Source organism: Pelophylax lessonae, assembly GCF_965119305.1.
Source record: "Pelophylax lessonae genome assembly, chromosome: 2".
In the NCBI taxonomy this organism is placed as follows: Eukaryota; Metazoa; Chordata; class Amphibia; order Anura; family Ranidae; genus Pelophylax; species Pelophylax lessonae.
The window spans coordinates 318,171,888-318,191,787 of record NC_138769.1 but is presented as its reverse complement, the minus strand read 5'-3'; the positions used below and the strand labels follow the sequence as shown (position 1 = coordinate 318,191,787).

Sequence of the window (19,900 nt, the reverse complement as noted above, 5' to 3'; positions counted from 1 at the left end):
GAGAAATAGTCGATTTCCGCCTCTCAGATAAGTTACACCATTGTTCCTTTTAGCTCTCTGTAAGGGGATAATTCTTCCCAATGATGACAAGAGTAAGGGGCATTCTTCCCACTGACTGTCACACTAATGTGTCATGAGTTGTAGATTTTTAATTTTTAGCAAGGGGTTCCCGAGACCAGAAATTTATTTCAAGGGTTCCTCAGTGTTGAAAAGGTTGAGAACGGCTGATATAGAAGTAGAATGAAAGGTTTGGTGTAGTAAAACATTGTTAACAGTTAAGTAGTGCAATATTTTAGGTCTAAATATCATACTATAAAGAGTGACAACTTGAGAGGATCGTCCCTACAAATGAAGGACAGTTAGCAGCTAGGAACTAGACATTTCAGGAAGAGGTCAACAGTTGCTTCCGCCATATTTTCTTAATACAGGTTTTCTAAGGGCTTGTGAATTAGTCAACTTATAAATACAAGCTACTAACATACAAAGTGACATTCTAACTTGTATGATGGTGCAACTGCAAATGAAAGCTGAACATGGAAAGTCTTACTGGCACACATGCTGTGCTGCAGATTGTAACTCTTGCAGATAGGTAGACATAATCGTTGTTTGCAATCTTGAAAACTTTCAGTTTAAATCGCGCTTCACTGCCATTTCCATTTTGAATTACACTGATTAAATCGTTTCCAAAAGAGGGATCGGGACAGCTGAAAGCAAATGAGAAAAACATAGTAAATTAGACTTTATTGTTGCAACAGAAAAGTGTGCAACATTTAGTTTGCCCACGTTCAGAAAAATCAGACTTAAGCCTATTATACAGGCTTCAAAAGGGAGCAGTATCTAATTCTTTGGCAGGAATTGTATCTGTAGTTTCCAAAGAGCCTTTAAAGTGTTACTAAACCCACAACAGTAAAGTCAGTCTGTATATGCAGTAAAGCATGCTGGCTATACTCACTGTGGAACCTAAGGGGTTAATCCTCTGCATTGTGTAAAAAAGGATGTTTAATGTTTCCTTCCATCCTCTCCTCCTTCCATGTCCCCAAAATATTTCCTGATAATACAGAGCCAGGGGACAGGCTGCACATGCTCAGTTTGGTGTGTATTGCTAGAAATTTTTTTTTTCTTGGGAGGGTACAAGTGATCAGCACAGGGCCAATCAGCACCGTCCAGACAGAGGGTTAGGGGTTCTGCATCCTGACAGGACAGTCAGTGCAGAATGAAAACTTCTCCTACAAGTTTTAACCAGACACTTATAGAAGTCATAAGACTGCTATATACTGCTGATGAGAAAAGCTATTTAGCAGTTTATATTTATTGACATATTTGCATTTCCATGTTCTGTGTACTGTGGGAGACAGATATAGTGAATGCAGGCTCCTGTGTTTAGTAATACTTTAATGCTGATTTACCCATTCCAGGCAATAAATACCCTGAAGAGTGCTAAGAGCTTATTCAGTAGAAGACATAACACACAGATCTTGGGTGTATAAATCCTGGTCACAACACACATACAATATTTATGACCCATATTCTTACAACTTTTTTGCAGGCCTTCTCAAAATCTGAAGAAGTCAGATTTTAAGGACTGTCTGCGGACACCTGTCACCTATACAGGAAGTTGAGGGAAAGATCCTAATATTTCCTGTCTGTGATAACATTTTTTTTTTTTCATTTCTGTCTGTGTCTACATCATATAGGGTTTCCCTCACTTCCTGTTCTTTCTGACACCATTCAAATAGGATGTTGGGGCAAATCACTGAAACGGGAAAACAGACTGCAATTAAAAACTGACAATGGTTCTGACTCTTTCCCATGATATTCAAAACCCATTACAAATTTGGCTGGGGCATGGCCTTACTTGTGAGGATGATAATAAAATACAGTGGAAGAGTGATCAGAATAATTCTTTTTAAAGAGGAACTTCAATCTCTCCTACAAAAAATTAAAAGTCAGCAGCTACAAATACTGTAACTGAAATATTAGTGGTAAACGGATGGTGGCGCTACTTCTAATGTGGACTGGTCTATGAGATATATGTAGTTGAACCCGTATATATATATATGATTATACACTTGTACACGATAACTGTATCTTATATACTTAGATATAACTATAAATAGTGAAAAAATACATTAAAGTGCTGGTGACCACCTGGTGTGTGCTCCAATATATAACAATGATTTAGTTAAAGTGACTTTAGTATAATCAAGAAAGTGACTTAGTGCGATAAATCCATGAAATAAATGAATACATAAATAAAGTTATAAAATTATAAAGTGCTCTGGTGCTATGTGCAGCATATAGTTTAAACAAATATAATAAATAAATTGTGAATATCAAAACCAATGGTGATAAATTATTAATAGTCCTTTTGTCCAAAGCCAAAGTGCTTTTGCTGTATGCTGTGAAATGCAATCAGCCACGTTGCTCTTTCAAAGTGCTTATGTGCAAAAACCAGGATGGTCACCAGCACTTTAATGTATTTTTTCACTATTTATAGTTATATCTTAGTATATAAGATACAGTTATCGTGTACAAGTGTATAATCATATATATATACAGGTTCAACTACATATATCTCATAGACCAGTCCACATTAGAAGTAGCGCCACCATCCTTTTACCACTAATATTTCAATCTCATACTTCACACCTTGGTGAGAAGTATTTAACCACTTTACCACCGGAGGATTTTGCTGTCTTCCGTCCAGGCCACTTTTTGCGATTCTGCGCTGTGCGACTTTAACTGACAATTGCGCGGTCGTGCGACGCCGTACCCAAACGAAATTTACGTCCTTTTTTTCCCACCAACAGAGCTTTCTTTTGGTGGTATTTGATCACCTGTGCGATTTTTACTTTTTGCGCTATAAACAAAAAAAGAGCGTTTATTTTGAAAAAATAACAATATTTTTCACATTTTTTTATATGAAATTCCCCCCAAAAAAGTGTGAAAATCAAATTTTTTTTAAATTCTTGGCCAATTTGTTTTATGCTACCTATGTTTAGTAAAAAAAAATCGCAATAAGCGTATTTTGATTGGTTTGCGCAAAAGTTATTGCGTTTACTAACTAAGGGAAAGATTTCTGTCATTTTTGGTGTTTTTTTTTTAACGCGTAATGGCGGTGATCTGCGATTTTTTTTGCGGGACTGCGACATTGCGGCGGACAGATCGGACCCTTGACTGACATTTTTGACACTTTTGGGGGTACCAGTGACATTTCTACAGTAATCAGTGCTATATATATGCACTGTTACTGTAAAAATGACACTGGCAGGGAAGGGGTTAATTTTATTGGAGAGGGAGGGGTTAATGTATGCCTGGTGCTTACTGACATGTGGGGGGGGAGGTGACTGTGTGACAGAAGGACAGATCGGATGTCCAGCTATGCTGAACACTCCGATCTGTCAGTCCCTGTCACTATGGAGATCCGCCCGCTGTGTTTACACACAGCGGGCGGATCTCCAGACTCGATCCCCGACGATCGGGGCAGAGCAGCGGCAATCGCCGCTGCTCCTCCCCTGGCCCGACTCCTGCTGTGAATGAACACAGCGGGAGCGAGCCTCCAGCGGCGCGCGAGCGCCGCCCACAAGGGGCGGAGTCCAGCGACGTAGGTCTACGTCGCTGGACGGGATCGCGGCACTTTGCCGCAGTAGCCTCCATGTGAGCGGGGCTAAAGTGGTTAAGGAAGGCAGCAACTTAATTTTCACATTTGTTTTTCCAACTTGTGGGGGATTCCCATACTATTACAAATACTGTAACTGCTGACTTTTAATATAAGGACACTTACCTGTCCAGGGATCCAGCGCTGTCCTCGCCCAAGCCGATTCTTCAATTGGCTTTGGGTCTCTAGCGCTTGTATCTTAACTAAGGGAAACCAGCTGAGAAGCCTTGCGGTCTTCTGGGACCTGTGATATATCTCAGACGAAGAGGGGGGGTGAACGTGCACTTGTGATGATGATGCCCAGCAATAGCATAATGGCAGTGAAGGCATCCAGTGTGTCCCTGCACCCAATTTGACCAACTGATCAAAAAAATGACAACCACCCCAAACTGTAGCTGGCATTTGCAGCAAGGTGCACATGGAAGGGCAATGCATGTAAAAAAAAAAGCAAACAAAAATGACCAAAACAAATCTGCCCTTATTTTCCAGCAAACTGTTAGACAGAGCCAACTGGCCAACTTGTTTTGCAGACTGGCTGGTAAGTGTACTCTGAAATCTTTTTGTTTTTGTTTGCAATGTACATTGCCTTTCCATGTGCACCTTACTGCAAAGGCTAGTTATTTATTTATTTATTTCAGCTACTTGTATAGCGCTGTCAATTTACGCAGTGCTTTACATATACATTACACATTCACATCAGTCCCTGCCCTCAAGGAGCGTACAATCTAAGGTCCCTAACTCACATTTATACATACATAGTAGGGCCAATTTTATACAGGATCCAATTAACCTACCAGCATGTCTTTGGAGTGTGGGAGGAAACCGGAGTATCCGGAGGAAACCCACGCAGGCACAGGGAGAACATGCAAACTCCAGGCAGGTAGTGTCGTGATTGGGATTCGAACCAGCGACCCTCTTGCTGCTAGGTGAAAGTGCTAACCACTACACCACTGTCCTGCCCACGTTATAGGTTGAGGGGTTGCCATTTGCCATTTGCCATTTGTACAGTTGGATGAATTGGGTGCAGGGATGCAATGGATGCCTTCACTGCCATTGTGCTATTCCTGGGTGTCACATGTGTGCTTTTAAGGAGTAGTGGGCTCCCTCCAGGCACACCTGCCCTCTGCTTATCCATTGATATACTGTGTGTGCTCCTACTATGGAGGCTCTGTAAATTTTAGAGTTAGGACCGCAGTATATACAGAGGTCCTTAGACAAGGGCACTGCAGCTTACGCATGGATTTGCAAATGTGTGCAAACAAAACTCTCTGTTTTTAATGTAAACTATTAGGCCCCTTTCACACATTCCGGTCCGTCGGTGAACTCCGTTTATCTCAGTGTGGGGTCGATCCGCCGATCCCCCGCTGAGCAGGTGGATGGCAGCTGTGTCTCCGTGCTGTGTGCGGAGACAGAGCTGTCAGGTCCCCGCTGTTCTGTATGGGGGAATCGGATGGCAACGGACCATCTGTCCATTCTCATCCGACCCCATCCGATCCGCTGGACGGATGGAAAATAGGGTTTCCATCTGTCCAGATTTGATGGATCGGATCGGATGTCAGCGGACATGTCTCCGCGGACATCCAATGCCCCATAGAGATGCATGGGGGGACCGTTCAGATCCGCCAAAAAAAACGGACAGGCGGATCTGAATGCCCGTCCACCTGTGTGAAAGGGGCCTTAGACAGGGCCAATTTGTTGTTTTGCAAGCTGGCTGGTAAGTGTGCTTGGAAATCTTCTGTTTGTTTGCGAAGTATAACATGTTTGTTTTTTTTTTTTCTTTTAACTTTTTCCTTTACAAACACTTGGTTTTAATGTTTTCATTGCTCCTTATTATTTCATTAATTAAATCACTTACATCACTTACATTAATTGCATGTTTCTTTCAAACTGTTTAATTTTTAAATGTTAAATCACTTTCCTATTCTCTGTTCTATAAATCTCCATTGAAGTGCCGTAAACCCAAAATCAATTTTTTCGGTGTGCTTCGAATTATGTCTCGATGTATACAATTTTATGTATTATAGTTGATTCACCTATACAACTCTCTAAAACATATATTATATTCTTAAAAAATACCAATAGATACATATCAATGTAACATCAGTTCAGCTATAGAATTTTTTTTTTTTATGTTTAAAAGAATAGTAACTATTATACAGTGCCTTGAAAAAGTATTCATACCCCATTTTGTCATGTTACAACCAAAAACGTAAATGTATTTTATTGGCATTTTAGGTGATAGACCAACACAAAGTGGCACATAATTGTGAAGTGGAAGGAAAATGATAAATGGGTTTCAATTTTTTTTTACAAATAAATATCTGAAAAGTGTGGTGTGCATTTGTATTCAGCCCCCCTTTACTTTGATACCCCTAACTAAAATCTAGTGGAACCAATTGCCTTCAGAAGTCACTTTATTAGGAAATAGAGTCCACATGTATGTAATTTATTCCCAGTATAAATACAGTTGTTCTGTGAAGCCCTCAGAAGGTTTGTCAGAGAACCTATTTGAATAAACAGCATCATGAAGGCCAAGGAACACACCACACAGGTCGGGGATAAAGTTGTGGAGAAGTTTAAAGCAGGATTAGGTTCTAAAAAATATCCCAAGCTTTGAACATCTCACGGAGCACTGTTTAATCCATCATCTGAAAATGGAAAGAATATGGCACAACTGCAAACCTACCAAGACATGGCCATCCACCTAAACTGACAAGGGTCGGGCAAGGAGAGAATTAATCAGAATAGCAGCCAAGAGGCCCATGGTAACTCTGGAGGAGCTGCAGAGATCCACAGCTCAGGTGGGAGAATCTGTCCACAGGACAACTATAAGTCATGCATTCCAATAATCTGGCCTTTATGGAAGAGTGGCAAGAAGAAAGCCATTGCTGAAAGAAAGCCATAAGAAGTCCTGTTTGCGTTTTGCGAGAAGCCATGTGGGGGACACAGCAAACATGCGGAAGAAGGTTTGAAATTTGAAAACCGTTTATCATTTTCCTTCCACTTCACAATTATGTGCCACTTTGTGTTGGTCTATCACATAAAATCCCAATAAAATACATTTACGTTTTTGGTTGTAACATGACAAAATGTAGAAACTTTCAAAGGGTATGAATATTTTTTAAAGGCACTGTATATATGAAAATTCTGTAATATATAAAAAATGAAATGAAAATGTAATAAAAGTAATCACATAATATACAATTTCCATGCGTATACCACATAAAGGTTGCATAATATCTCAAGAAAATACATATTTTTAAAGCACAGTGGTGAATCATTTACTGTATATTAACCACTTGCCTACTGGGCACTTTCACCCCCTTCCTGCCCAAGCCAATTTTCAGCTTTCAGCGCTGTCAGAGTTTGAATGACAATCGCACAGCCATGTGACACTGTACCCAAATTACCCAAATTTATTATCCCCCCCCCCCCCCCCCCAAACAGAGCTTTCTTTTGGTGCTATTTAATCACTGCTGTTTTTTTTTTTTTTTTTTTTTTGCTAAAGAAATGAAAAAAGTTTTCTTCGTTTTTTGTAAACATGTAATTTTTCTCCTTCACTCAGGTACACTGATGAGGCTGCACTGATGGGTACTAACAGGCAGCATTGATAGCCGCTGATAGGCCGCACTGGTGAGGCAGCACTGTTGGGCACTAATGAGGTGGATGGGCACTGACAGACGGCACTGAGAGACTGTACTGGTGGGCACTGATGAGGCTGCACTAATATGCAGCACTCATGGGAGCTGATAGGTGGCATCAATGGGCACTGATAGATGGCACTGATGGACACTAATAGGCAGCACTGAAAGGCACTGATGGGCAGCATTGATAGGCACTGATAGGCAGCACTGATGGGTACTTATAGGTGGCACTGATGAGCACTGATTGGCAGCACTGATGGGCACTGATTGTAATCACTGATGGGCACTAATAGGCAGAACTGATGGGCACTTTTGGGGCTACACTGATGATCAGTGCCCTGATTATCGGTGCAGATGTCCCCTCTCACACTAGCCAGTGACAGCGTGAGGAAAGGAATGCCAGGAACTGGCAAGTGTGTTTACATCTTGATGAGCTGTGATTGGACACAGCTAATCACATGGTAAAGAGACACTGTGATTGGCTCTTTACTCCCATCTGTGACCAACTGTGTCTGAAAGAGATCATGATCACAGAGCATGCCGGGTGCATGCCACAGCGGGAGCATGGTTCTGGGAGGATATCATATGGAACTCTCCTGGAACTAGACAACAGCGCTGTAGCTGTCATTTGGCTATAGCGAGGTGGTTAAAACATATGCACAAAACATATGGGGGAATCTATGGTGGAGAAGGATTTGGGTTTTCTGGTGGATCATAAGCTTAATTATAGCATGCAAGGCCAAGCTGCCGTTTCCAAAGAGAGCAAAATTCTTTATTGTATTATTAAGGACAAGGACTCCAGAGAGAGAGAGAGAGAGAGATATAATTTTTCCCCTGCACAAATCATTAGTAAGACCTCATCTGGAATATGCAGTTCAGTTTTGGGCACCAGTTCTTAAAAAGGATATCAGGGAACTGGAGAAAGTGCAGAGAAGGGCAACCAAACTGATAAAAGGGTATGGAGGAGCTCAGCTATGAGGAAATATGAGGAGAACTGAATGTATTCTCCCATAAGAAGAGGAGATTAAGGGGGATATGATCAACATGTATAAATACATAAGTGATCCATAGAGTTAATTTGGTGTAGAGTTTATTCACTTTCAGGTCATCAGAGGACAAGGCAGCACTCTTTACATCTAGAGGAAAAGAGATTTCATCTCTAAATACAGAAAGGCTTCTTCACAGTAAGAGCTGTGGAAATATGGAGTAGACTCCCTCAAGAGCTGGTTCTGGCTAGCTCAGTAGAATATTTTAACCACTTCTGGACCGGAAGATTTTACCCCCTTAATGACCAGGGCATTTTTTGCGATACGGCACTGCGTTACTTTAACTGACAACTGTGCAGTTGTACGATGATGTACCCAAATAAAATTGATGTCCTTTTTTTCCCACAAATAGAACTTTCTTTTAGTGGTATTTTATCACCTCTGTGACTATTATTTTTTTCACTATAAACAAAAAACAAGCAACAATTCTGAAAAAAAAAAACAAAAACCAAAAAACAATATTTTTTACTTTCTGCTATATAACATCACCAATAAAAATTGTTGTTTACATCGGCAGACTGCCGTTTTGTCTCCACGGTGAGCAAGCGCTGGTGCCTGGTGGACATCGTGGCCGCCGGACCTACTGATTGACTCCCCCTGTGGCCAATCAGCGCGTGGGCGTGCCCCCCACTAGCTGTGCCACAAAATGACGTACAGGTACGTCGTTGCGCTTGACAGAGCTGTCCTGCTGCAGTATAAGTATGGTTGCTGGTCAGCAAGTGGGTAAAAAAGTGGCTCTGAGGAAGAGGAACGGCCTCGAAACGCGTCAGCCCTCTGCTTCCAGTAAAGACGTTGATCCTCTGGCAGGAGGCAGGTGTATGGAATTGATGTGCCTGAATTTCACGATTGTTTGTGAGTAGCTGATTTTAATTTTTATCTAAATAAACTCGCTAAAGGTAATGCGCTAGGCTGGTGCGCCCTCTTTTTTGCTTTGTATTTTCAGTGGGTAAAAAAGGCCTGGATTCTTTCCTAGATACACATAATATAACTGGATACTAATATTTATATATAATATTGATTAGGTAATATTCGATTGCCTCTTGGGGGATAAGGAAAGGAATTTTTTCCCCTGCTGGAGCAAATTGAATCATGCTTATTTGGGGTTTTTTGCCTTCCTCTGGATTAACTGTGGGTATGGGATTGTGAATATAGGATTGTATCCTTTTTTTCCCTTCTATTGGTTGAACTAGATGGACGTGAGTCTTTTTCAACCAGATTAATTATGTAATAGGCACCAGGAAGAGCCATATGCAGTGAATGTTTGCTGAGTACCACTTTTTCTGTTTTAAAAGTATGCACATTTGGCTTTTATAAAGCTCAAATATACTATATGTTACTATTTTACTTTGAATGTAGGTTTCTTCTTCATAGATCACAGATGGTGCTTTCAACCCTGAAGGTACAGAACCCTAAACACCATAACCACTCTACAGGATTCTAAGACTGACTCCAGATTAAGCATCATTTTAGCTACCCAGAGTTAGAATAAAATGATTGGAACAGAAAAAAATGATACAATATCAGCATACCCATCTGGTCCATTAGTCAGGTTATATTTGTCTCCACCGGTTTCTAGTGTAGAAGCTTGTATACTTATCACTTTAATTGAGAATGTGCTCGCTTGCAAACTTGGTATATTAAATCCTATATAAACATAACTGTCAATTGACAGATCTGAATTTGCGTCAGTAATTTGTTCTGTAAATGTGTCATCTTTGTAAAGAGCCATGAGTACAGTTACGGCACCGAATACCCCAGGTATAGTTAATTGTGCAGTCCTGAAAAACATAGAAATAAAAGACAGAGCTGAGGTCATTAAACAGCACTACTATTTTGTATACATATGTAAATACACACATAGTACATAAATAAATGCATAAATAAATAAATACATAATACATACATAAATACATAAATAAATAAATACATAGTACAAAAATAAATACATAGTACAAAAAATAAATACATAAATAAATAAATACATAATACATACATAAATACATAAACAAATAAATACATAGTACATAAATAAATACATACATAGCACAGCTCATTATGCATTTAAAATACAGTAACAATAAACATTTAAAAAAGAATGTCAGGTGGGGGTATTTTTCAGAGTTACATTGATCCAGACTGGACTAGTGTAATGTGTGTGTGTGTGTGTGTTTTTGGTTCAACTGGAGGAACTTGTGTCTTTTTTCAACCAGATCAAATATGTAACTATGCATAAACCATACCTGTGGGCAGGGTCGCCATCAGGGGGGACAGCCCATACACATGTAGGGGGCCCAGGCGTTCCGAGGGGCCCGGCCGCCTGGGCCCCAAAAACGAGACTGAGTTGTTGCTGCTGTAGTAACTAGCAATTGCTAAAGCAGGGTGGCTGCAGAGTAAGCCAATGCAGCTGAACGGATGTCTCTTTGCTGGATTTGGATGTGTCTTTGCTGAATATATAGGGATGTCTCTGCTGGATATAGACGTCTCTTTGCTGGATTGAGATGTCTCTTTGCTGAATATATGGGGATGTAACTGCTGGATTGGGATGTCTCTTTCCTGGATTGGTCTGTCTCTTTGCTGAATATATGGGGATGTCTCTTTGCTGAATATATGGGGCTGTCTCTTTGCTGGATTGGGATATCTCTTTGCTGAATATATGGGGTTGTCTTTTTGCTGGATTTGGATGTATCTTTGCTGAATATATGGGGATGACACTTTGTTGAATATACAGGAATGCCTGTTTGCTAGATTGGGATGTATCTTTGTTGGATTAAGGTGTCTCTTTGCTGACTATATGGGGATGTCACTTTGCTGGATCGGGCTATCTCATTGCTAAATGTATGGGGACGTATTTTTTCTGTATTGGGATGTCTCTGCTGAATATACTGTATGGGGATGTATCTTTGCTGGATATATATATATTGCTTCCATATATTAAGTTGTAAGAGTGTTAAAATAAAAGTGGGTCCCAGGCCCAGGCCTAAAGCTGTGTAAGGGGCTCCAAAATTTCTGATGGCTGCTCTGTTTGTGGGATACCATACCTGTGTGATCCCTCAAGAACATCCATTCTCAACAAGGTCTCCACGGAACTTTAAGGTTCCAGAGGTTGCTAGGTTCCTTGACCTAACTGACCCCCATTTGATGGTGCCTGCATAGTTCTGGGGCCAATGCCAAACAGCAGAGTCAGCTGCATAACATGAGAAATCTTTTTAGCTGTCTGCAAGGGTGTTGCCATTACCACTACTGTAAGGGGCCTCCCTTCTCTCTAACCATCAATTTAAGGGCCATTTTCCCACTGAGCCCTAGTGAATTAGTTTGAGCAGGGGTTCCATAAGATATGAATTTGATTTCAAAGGTACTTCAAGGGTAAAAGGTTGCAAAAAACTGCTCTGCTGGAAATCACTCTAGTAGGCACTGCAACTCCAGTGATCCCCACTAGCTTCCGAGTCCAATGCTAAGCTGCTAGCCTGCTACCTTGTGAACATAGGAGGTGGAGAGTATGATGTCACTGGTCCGCCACGCTACCTTGTCCAATCAAGGAGCGCTTTCCATTAATTGAAAAAGGGCAAAGCGATCTCTGAATTGTGACCTTGCCAAGTGGCTGACCAGCTACGCAACCTGGGACCCAGGAGCTAGTGGAGATCACTGTAGTAGCTGTGTCTGCTACACTGATTTCCAGTTTCCAGGGGGATCCCACAGGTATGGTATATGCATTGTTACATTGGTCCAAGCTGTAAAAAATATCCATACCTGGAATTCTTCTTTAAAAATTTAGAATGGAATTGTACCATATGTTTTAGCTCTAGTAAAGAATATGGACAAACATGAGTAAGATATTGCTCAGAATAAACACTGAATTGTCTTTATTTTCAGCGGTATGTAATGTAGTACTTTTTTTAAATTAAAGATGGAGCTGACAATCGTAGGAGATAATTGTATTACAAACAATATGGCAGTCGTGGTGCTCATGCTAATATATTAGACATCAGCCGACTGTATCTCTGGCCATTATGTAATGGATAGCCCATGCCTCCCTGCTTGTTGAGATTCAGCAGAATGTAGGCAAAGGAAAGACTGGTTAAGCCCCCATGTTTTTTTTTTTTTTCACCACTACTTTTCTTTTATAATATTCTTTCAAAGTAACAAATGCAATAATGTAGAGTCTGGTATAAGCTTTAGTACAGTATAACATTTTTTGAAAGTTAAATAATGCAGGGCTGGCCCAAGACATTGTGCTGCCTGGGTCCAAAAAAAAAAAATTCTGCCCCCCCCCCCAAAAAAAAAACGCCCAACAAAAGACCCCCACATCCATTATTTTGTATAAATATACCCTTTAGATAATATTATGTATACTGTTATCTTTTTTCCATAACTCACCACCGTACTGGTCCACCAAACACCCACTGTCTGTCTTCAGTCACTCCTGTGTCTGGCGTGTTCACCGCCCTAGAAGATCCAGTCTGCCCTGCCTGAGATGGAGTGCACTGATGTCTGACGTCATTGCGCACATCACAATCACACGAGAGACGTTCTCCAGAGCAGACACTCCGCCTCCTCATACTCATCAGTTTGCACTACGGGCGGCAGTATGAGATGGGGAAATGCCGCCCGTAATACACCACAAACTGATGACACACAAAACTGCTGTAAAAAAAATGTTGGGAGTCAATTTGCTGTCCCTCTCCAAGTGCTGCCTGGGTCCAACGGACCCAGTGGGACCCATGGTAGGGCCGGCCCTGGGTCTATATATATCGTACCAAAAAGAGGAAAAACTGAAGGGACTGAGGGATTTGGTTCCAAAAGAGGGACAATTCCTTCAATGAGGGACAGTTGAGAGTTATAACAGCAGTCCCTAAGTGTTCTTATATTTGATTATGCCAAATGATGACCATTACATTTTATTTCCTGCCAATAGAGCTACTTAAGATTTGGTTTATTAAACATGTTCTAATTGCATACTTACACACCATTATCTTAAGATCATTGTAACAAAGGCATGTGGATAACACTCACGTGAGTTTTGGCTTGAGAGTGGTGTTTAGACTAACGGTATAATTCAAGGGAAACGTGCAGCTAACTGTCACAGAAACATTGTTTCTAGTTATTATATTTGATGATGTTGCGAAAATCTTCAGTACATTGGAAAAAGTTACATAACTTTCATTGATCTGGAAAAAGAGAAGTATTCAGATTTGTTAAACATCTGCATCACTATACTTTCTAAACAATTTAACGACTGTACACAAATGTATTATTATCCTCTTGGGTAAGGCTTTCAGCTGATGATTTTTTTTGAAAGATAAATGCTATGTAAATTTTAAAGTAGTATTAAACCCAAAAGCAAACATTTATTTTATGGCTGCATTTGTTTCCTTTTTTCAACACTTTATTTTTTTTTTTTTCACCCGATGATCTGGCATGTAAGTCTGTTGTTATTTTTTTTTTTTCAAAATAAGCTGTCCTCCAGATGTAGCAGTTACAGGGTTGAGACAAACCATTTACTACTGATTGACTATTTTTGTAAAACCTTTTTCTGAAAAGGACATTTTTGTTTCTGTAGCTGCTTATAAAGGTTTAGCTGGAGTTCAGCTTCAACTTGTTAGTCCATGTAAACCTGCTAGTACATCTAACACTAACCCCCCCCCCCCCCCCCAGACTGACAATGCTGCTGTCCAGAGGTTTCTCTGTTGCTGTTGTATGTATATATATATATATATATATATATGTCTGTTGTGTGTGGTATTATATATATATAATACTTGTATAAGTGTGTATATATATATATATATGTATATATACAGTGTATATATATATGTATATATACAGTCTATATATATATATATATATATATATATATATATATATACATACATACTTTAACTTATTTATAGTTATTTATTATATTATAATTTATGATTTTGTGTTTCAAACTTTATCATACCCGAGATGTTATAAAGAAGAACGCACAGTAAAAAAAAAATCATATGAAAATAGTTGGTTTGGGCTGCTCATTCTTATAAATTACATACAAAATAATGGTTACGCTTTCAGCTCCTAAAATCGGAAAGAATCATACCACCAGGGAGGTTAAAGCGGAGTTCCAGCCTCAAAATTTTTTTATTTATAAAAATACCCCCGGAACAGTCAGGGTTGGTGCATTTCAGCAATGATAGCCTCTGAACTGTCCCCGGGTTCACTTAACTTTTAGAAGAAATACTTACCTTAACCACTTAAGCCCCGGAAGATTTTACCCCCTTCCTGACCAGGGTTTTTTTTTGCGATTTTTTGCGGTCAATTGCGCGGTCGTGCGACGCTGTAGCTAAACGAATTTGACGTACTTTTTTTCCCACAAACAGAGCTTTCTTTTGGTGGTATTTGATCACCTGTGCGATTTTTTGATCATGTGCTATAAACAAAAAAAGAGCGTAAATTTTGCAAAAATAACAATATTTTTCACATTTTTTTATATGAAATTCCCCCCAAAAAATGTAAAAATCAAAATTTTTTAACATTTTCGGCCAATTTGTTTTATGCTACATATGTTTGGTAAAAAAAAATCACAAAAAGCGTATTTTGATTGGTTTGCGCAAAAGTTATCGCGTTTACTAACAAAGGGAAAGATTTTTGTAATTTTTGGTGTTTTTTTTTAACGAGTAATGCCGGCGATCTGCAATTTTTTTTGCGGGACTGCGACATTGCGGCAGACAGATCGGACCCTTGACTGACATTTTTGACACTTTTGGGGTTACCAGTGACATTACTGCAGTAATCAGTGCTATACATATGCACTGTTACTGTAAAAATGACACTGGCAGGGAAGGGGTTAACTGTATTGGAGAGGGAGGGGTTAAGTGTGTCCTAGGGGTGTGTTTCTAACTGTGATGGGACATGTCTACTATTGTAAAAACAGAGATCAACGGTCCTACATAGTAGAACCGTCTGATCTCCATTTTTACACAGGGGAGAATGACAGGCGGCTTGTTTACATTAGCCGCCTGCCTTTCTCCCTTCCCGGCGAACGATCGCGAGTGACCGGCGGTCACACGCACTGCCTTTTTAGGGAACGAGCCTGGGCGGGCGCGCGCTCGCCCGCTATTGGCTCACAAGCCAGATACAGGCTAGTGACGTACCGGGCGGTCGGTAAGTGGTTAAAAATGTCTTGTCCAGCGCTGCCATCTCAGGTGTGGGCAGATGAAGCCAGAGCGTCCTCTTCAGTGTCCTCTTTGGTGACGTTGGAGTCCCAGAATGCCCTGCACCGGCCCAGCTCGTCACTTCCGATGCAGGCGCGGCATCCCTGCACAGCTTCTGGGCATGCAGCAGGGAATGACGCGCCTCCACTGGAAGTGACGAGCGGGGCCGGTGCCGGCTCATTGACTCCTGGGAGCGATGACGTTCAGCTCCCAGAAGTCAATGCAAGCAGGAAGTCACAGCGCGGGCCGCGGCCGCTGAGGGAGGAAGTGAAAGGAAGGTAAGTATATTTTCTTCAAAAACAAGGTAAGTAAAGCAAAAAAAAAAAATTATGATTATCCAATTCTTTTTCAGGTTACTTAGCACAAGTGGATGTCAAATTTTCGCTTTGAGGCTGGAACTCTAACTTCAAGTAGGTTTCTTCTGTCATGTGTCTAGTATAACAGTGGTGGGACTGCTAAGCTTTAGCAGTATAACTTTAGGTTGAGGAAGGATAATGTGTAAAGGATTAGGTTAGTGTTAGGGTTGGGGGTTACTTTAACCTCTTATGGACCACCCCACGCAGATATACTGTGGCAGGGCGGTTCTCCTGCATGAATTCACATACCTGTACATGATTTCATGCAATATTTCTGGGATGCACGTACGTGCTGCGGGTGACCCGCTCTCACTGTCATTGGACACAGAGGAAGCCAATCAACGGGTCTGGCGGACACAATGTTCGTTGGCACCCAGTGATCGTTCTTAGGAGAGGCAGAATGGCAGTCTGTCTATGTACACGGATCTCTGTCTTCCCCAGCATCCCCACATAATTAGAAAACACTCCCTAGGAGCACACTTAACCCTTTGGTTGCCCCTGATGTTACCCCCTTCCCTGCTAGTGTCATTAGTACAGTGACAGTGCATACTGATCACTGTATTAGTGTCACTGGTCCCCAAAAAGTGCCACTTAGTGTCAGATCTGTCCACCGCAATGTCGCAGTCCCGCTAAAAAATGCTGATTGCTGCCATTACTAGTAAAAAATATAAATAAATAAAAATTCAATAAATATATCCCATAGTTTTTAGACGCCATAACTTTTGCGCAAACCAATCAATATACGCCTATTGGGATTTTTTTCTACCAAAGATATGTAGCAGAATACATATTGGCCTAAATTGATGAAGAAATTAGATTTTTACATATTTTTATTGGGTATGTTTCATAGAATAAAGTAAAAAAATATTGTTTTTTTTTTTTTTCCAAAATTGTAGTTTTTTTTTTTCTTTCACCGCATAGGTGATCAAATAACACCAAAGAAAGCTCTATTTGTGGGGGGAAAAGCACATACATTTTATTTGGGAACAGCGTCGCACAACCATGAAATTGTCAGTTAAAATAACGCAGTGCCGATTCACAAAAAAATGGCCTGGTCGTGAAGGGGGTAAACCTTTCAGGGCTGAAGTGGTTAACATCATCATGACTGTGTAAGACATATATGCAGTAGCAGGATAAGTGGGCTTTATTGCACATATGCTTTGATAATAGTCTGAGGTTGTGTGCATGCTCTCTTGGTCACTTCTTCTGATCAGGAGCCAGCGGGACAGGTTTCCAATCACATGACTGCCGTAGGAACCAGTCAAAGTGATCAAGTGGTTAGGAAGCCGCTTTTGCCTCCCAACATCAAAATCCGTTGAAACGGCCACAGACAGCTGTTGGGAAGGGTTTAAAGCTAGACTCTAGGAAACAGCTAAATACACAGAAGAAATACATATTTAGGAACTATTGTACCTGCCAAAAGGATTTGCATTTGTTTTTCCAGTCCTGAATTTTACACAGCTTTGCCACACAGCCAATCCTGTCTGCCAGGGGTGGAGACATTCATTTGTTTCTGCTGCTGCTTTCCTTTAAATATAGGTTTCCTTCCCTCCCCTCACCCTGTGATGGGACAGTGAAAGGAGAAGCTGGTGATTTTACCTCTTGTCACTCTGCTCTCTCCACCTCACAGCATGCTCTTTGCACAGCAGCCAGATGATCACCTCTTGACCGATGAGATGCATAGGCCCAAGCAAACCAAACTACTAACATAATAAAACCACCCCCTTGTCCCATATAACAAAACACACATGCAACCATTGAGTTGGAAAGGGGCAAGGCCACAGCTTTATTTAATATCCAACAGAACATACTTTAAACCAGTGCCAGTCACAGTTGTACTGTGAGCACGTTTTAACATTAACAAGGCAATTCCAAAAGGGGCCTATTCTAAACATAAGTGTGTGACAGACATCCAACTTCCAATTTCCAATTAAGGGCATAGCCCATTACTGCAACTTCAAATACTGCCAAGGTCAAAAAACCACCACTAAGCTGTGACGTACCATCCAATGGGTAGCGGGCGGGTGGGCAGCTCTTCTCACCATGCTTTTTCCAAAAAAGGCCCAGCATGTGGGCAGCCTTTTCCTAACCTCAGGCCCCTGTGACTTTGCTATCTTAAGGATACCTCCCACCTCCTAGCCATGTCCCCATCAGTCAAGGCTCTCTTTCCCTATGGGGATCAAGAGGTCTTCATTGTCCTGCTTCAGTATGTTGGGCTGTCAACATACCACAACACAGCAAAAGCTGGTATTGCAGAACATTTTTATAGCAACAAAGGGTCATTAGCATCTACTGTACTTTTGAATTGAGGTGCCATTGGCAATGAGTGGGGCTGCAACACACCAAGTGGTTTGTGTAACTTTGCAATGCATTATAAGAAATATCCTCCCTGTTTTCTAAATCTGCCAAATAATGCATAAATTCATACAATGATAACCACAGCGACGGACCGGACGTTTTGATTAAGGGGACAGAATGCTCAGATGTGAATAGGGGCCATTGGAATGAATGGGATTTGTCTTGTTGGGCGTTTTTAGAGTTCAGGCTTTAACCACTTTAGGACCGCGCGCGGTAATACTACTGCGGCAGTGCGGCACGATACCGCTCAGCCACGTAGTATTAACGTGATGCGCGATCGCGGCTCCAGAGCGCGCTCCCGCGCGCCGCGGGTCCCGATCCCGATGGCATTCGGTAGGGAACCGATCAATCATCAGATACTGACCAATGATTTTTGGTCAGTGTCTGTAGATCGGTCCCCACCAATGGCAATCTGTCCCCTGTCTGTGTAATGTAAACACAGACAGGGGAAGTGATGTCACTGTCCCTTCTGGAGTCCTTTCGGTTCCAGGAGAGAGACAGAGACACACCAAAAACGTGAGTTTCCACCAACACTACACTGACACACCTCACATAGGCACATTTAACCCCTTCATCACCTCTGATCACCCCCTGATCACCCCCAAACCCCTCACAGTGAACACTATATACAGTGGTATACAGATATTTTACTGATCACTGTATAAGTGTCACTTGTGAGCGTAGTTTGCGCCTGCGTTAGGCCCAAATAGGGTTAGGGTACCCGCCACCTATCCCCTAATAAAGTTTTTACCCCTTGATCAGCCCCAGTTAACCCCTTCACTACCTATTACTCTGTGCACTAAATACAGTATATAGGTAAATACTGATCACTGTATTTAGTGTCACTAGTGACCCTAATTTGCGCTTGCGCTAAGCCCATATAGGGTTAGGGCACCCGCCACCTATTCCCTAATAAACTTTTAACCGCTTGATCTTCCCCAGTTAACCCCTTCACTCCATATAAAACAGTGCACTAATATATACAGTATATCAGATAACTACTGATCACTGTATTTAGTGTCACTGGTGACCCTAATTTGCGCTTGCGCTAGGCCCGAATAGGTTTAGGCCACCCGCCATCTATCCTCTATAAAGGTTTAACCCCTTGATCTCCCCCAGTTTAACCCCTTCACTTCCCTGTCACAGTGTTGGGTAGTGAGGAGTAAAATCAAAAATTTACGCCATTAGAAAACCTAAAGATGGAGATTGATTTTCGGGGTCCCGTACACAGCTAGGCTCCCAAAAAGTCTCACATATGTGGTATCCCTGTACTCAGGAGAAGCAGCAAAATATATTTTGGGGTGTAATTACACATATACCCATGGCATGTGTGAGAAATATATCTTTTAGTGACAACTTTGTGTTAAAAAAAAAAAAAATTTTTTTTTTATTCATTTTTCAAACACCTGTGACAAAAAAATTTAATATTCAATGAGCTCAACATGCCTCTCAGAACATTCCTTAGGATGTCTACTTTCCAAAAAGTGGTAATTTGGGGGGGTCTTGTACTGCCCTGCCATTTTAGCACTTCATGAATTGAGATAGGCAGTCAGAAATTAAAGCTGCGTAAAATTTCAGTATTTACACCATAGTTTGTAGACGCTATAACTTTTGTGCAAACCAATAAAAATACGCTCATTGAATTTTTTTT

General features: G+C 41.1%; 1 protein-coding gene across 1 annotated transcript in view; it reads right to left on the bottom strand.

Annotated features, from left to right (window-relative positions):
- The window catches only part of LOC309548091 (uromodulin-like), a gene marked incomplete at both ends in the record, with an annotated part of 64,027 nt that overhangs the window by 19,623 nt on the left and 24,504 nt on the right, over positions 1-19,900 (bottom strand). The window contains 3 exons of the mRNA XM_082248055.1: positions 548-704; positions 9,878-10,126; positions 13,359-13,513. Of these exons, the coding sequence (XP_082104181.1) occupies positions 548-704; positions 9,878-10,126; positions 13,359-13,513 (561 nt within the window). The remainder of the gene's footprint in view (positions 1-547; positions 705-9,877; positions 10,127-13,358; positions 13,514-19,900) is intronic.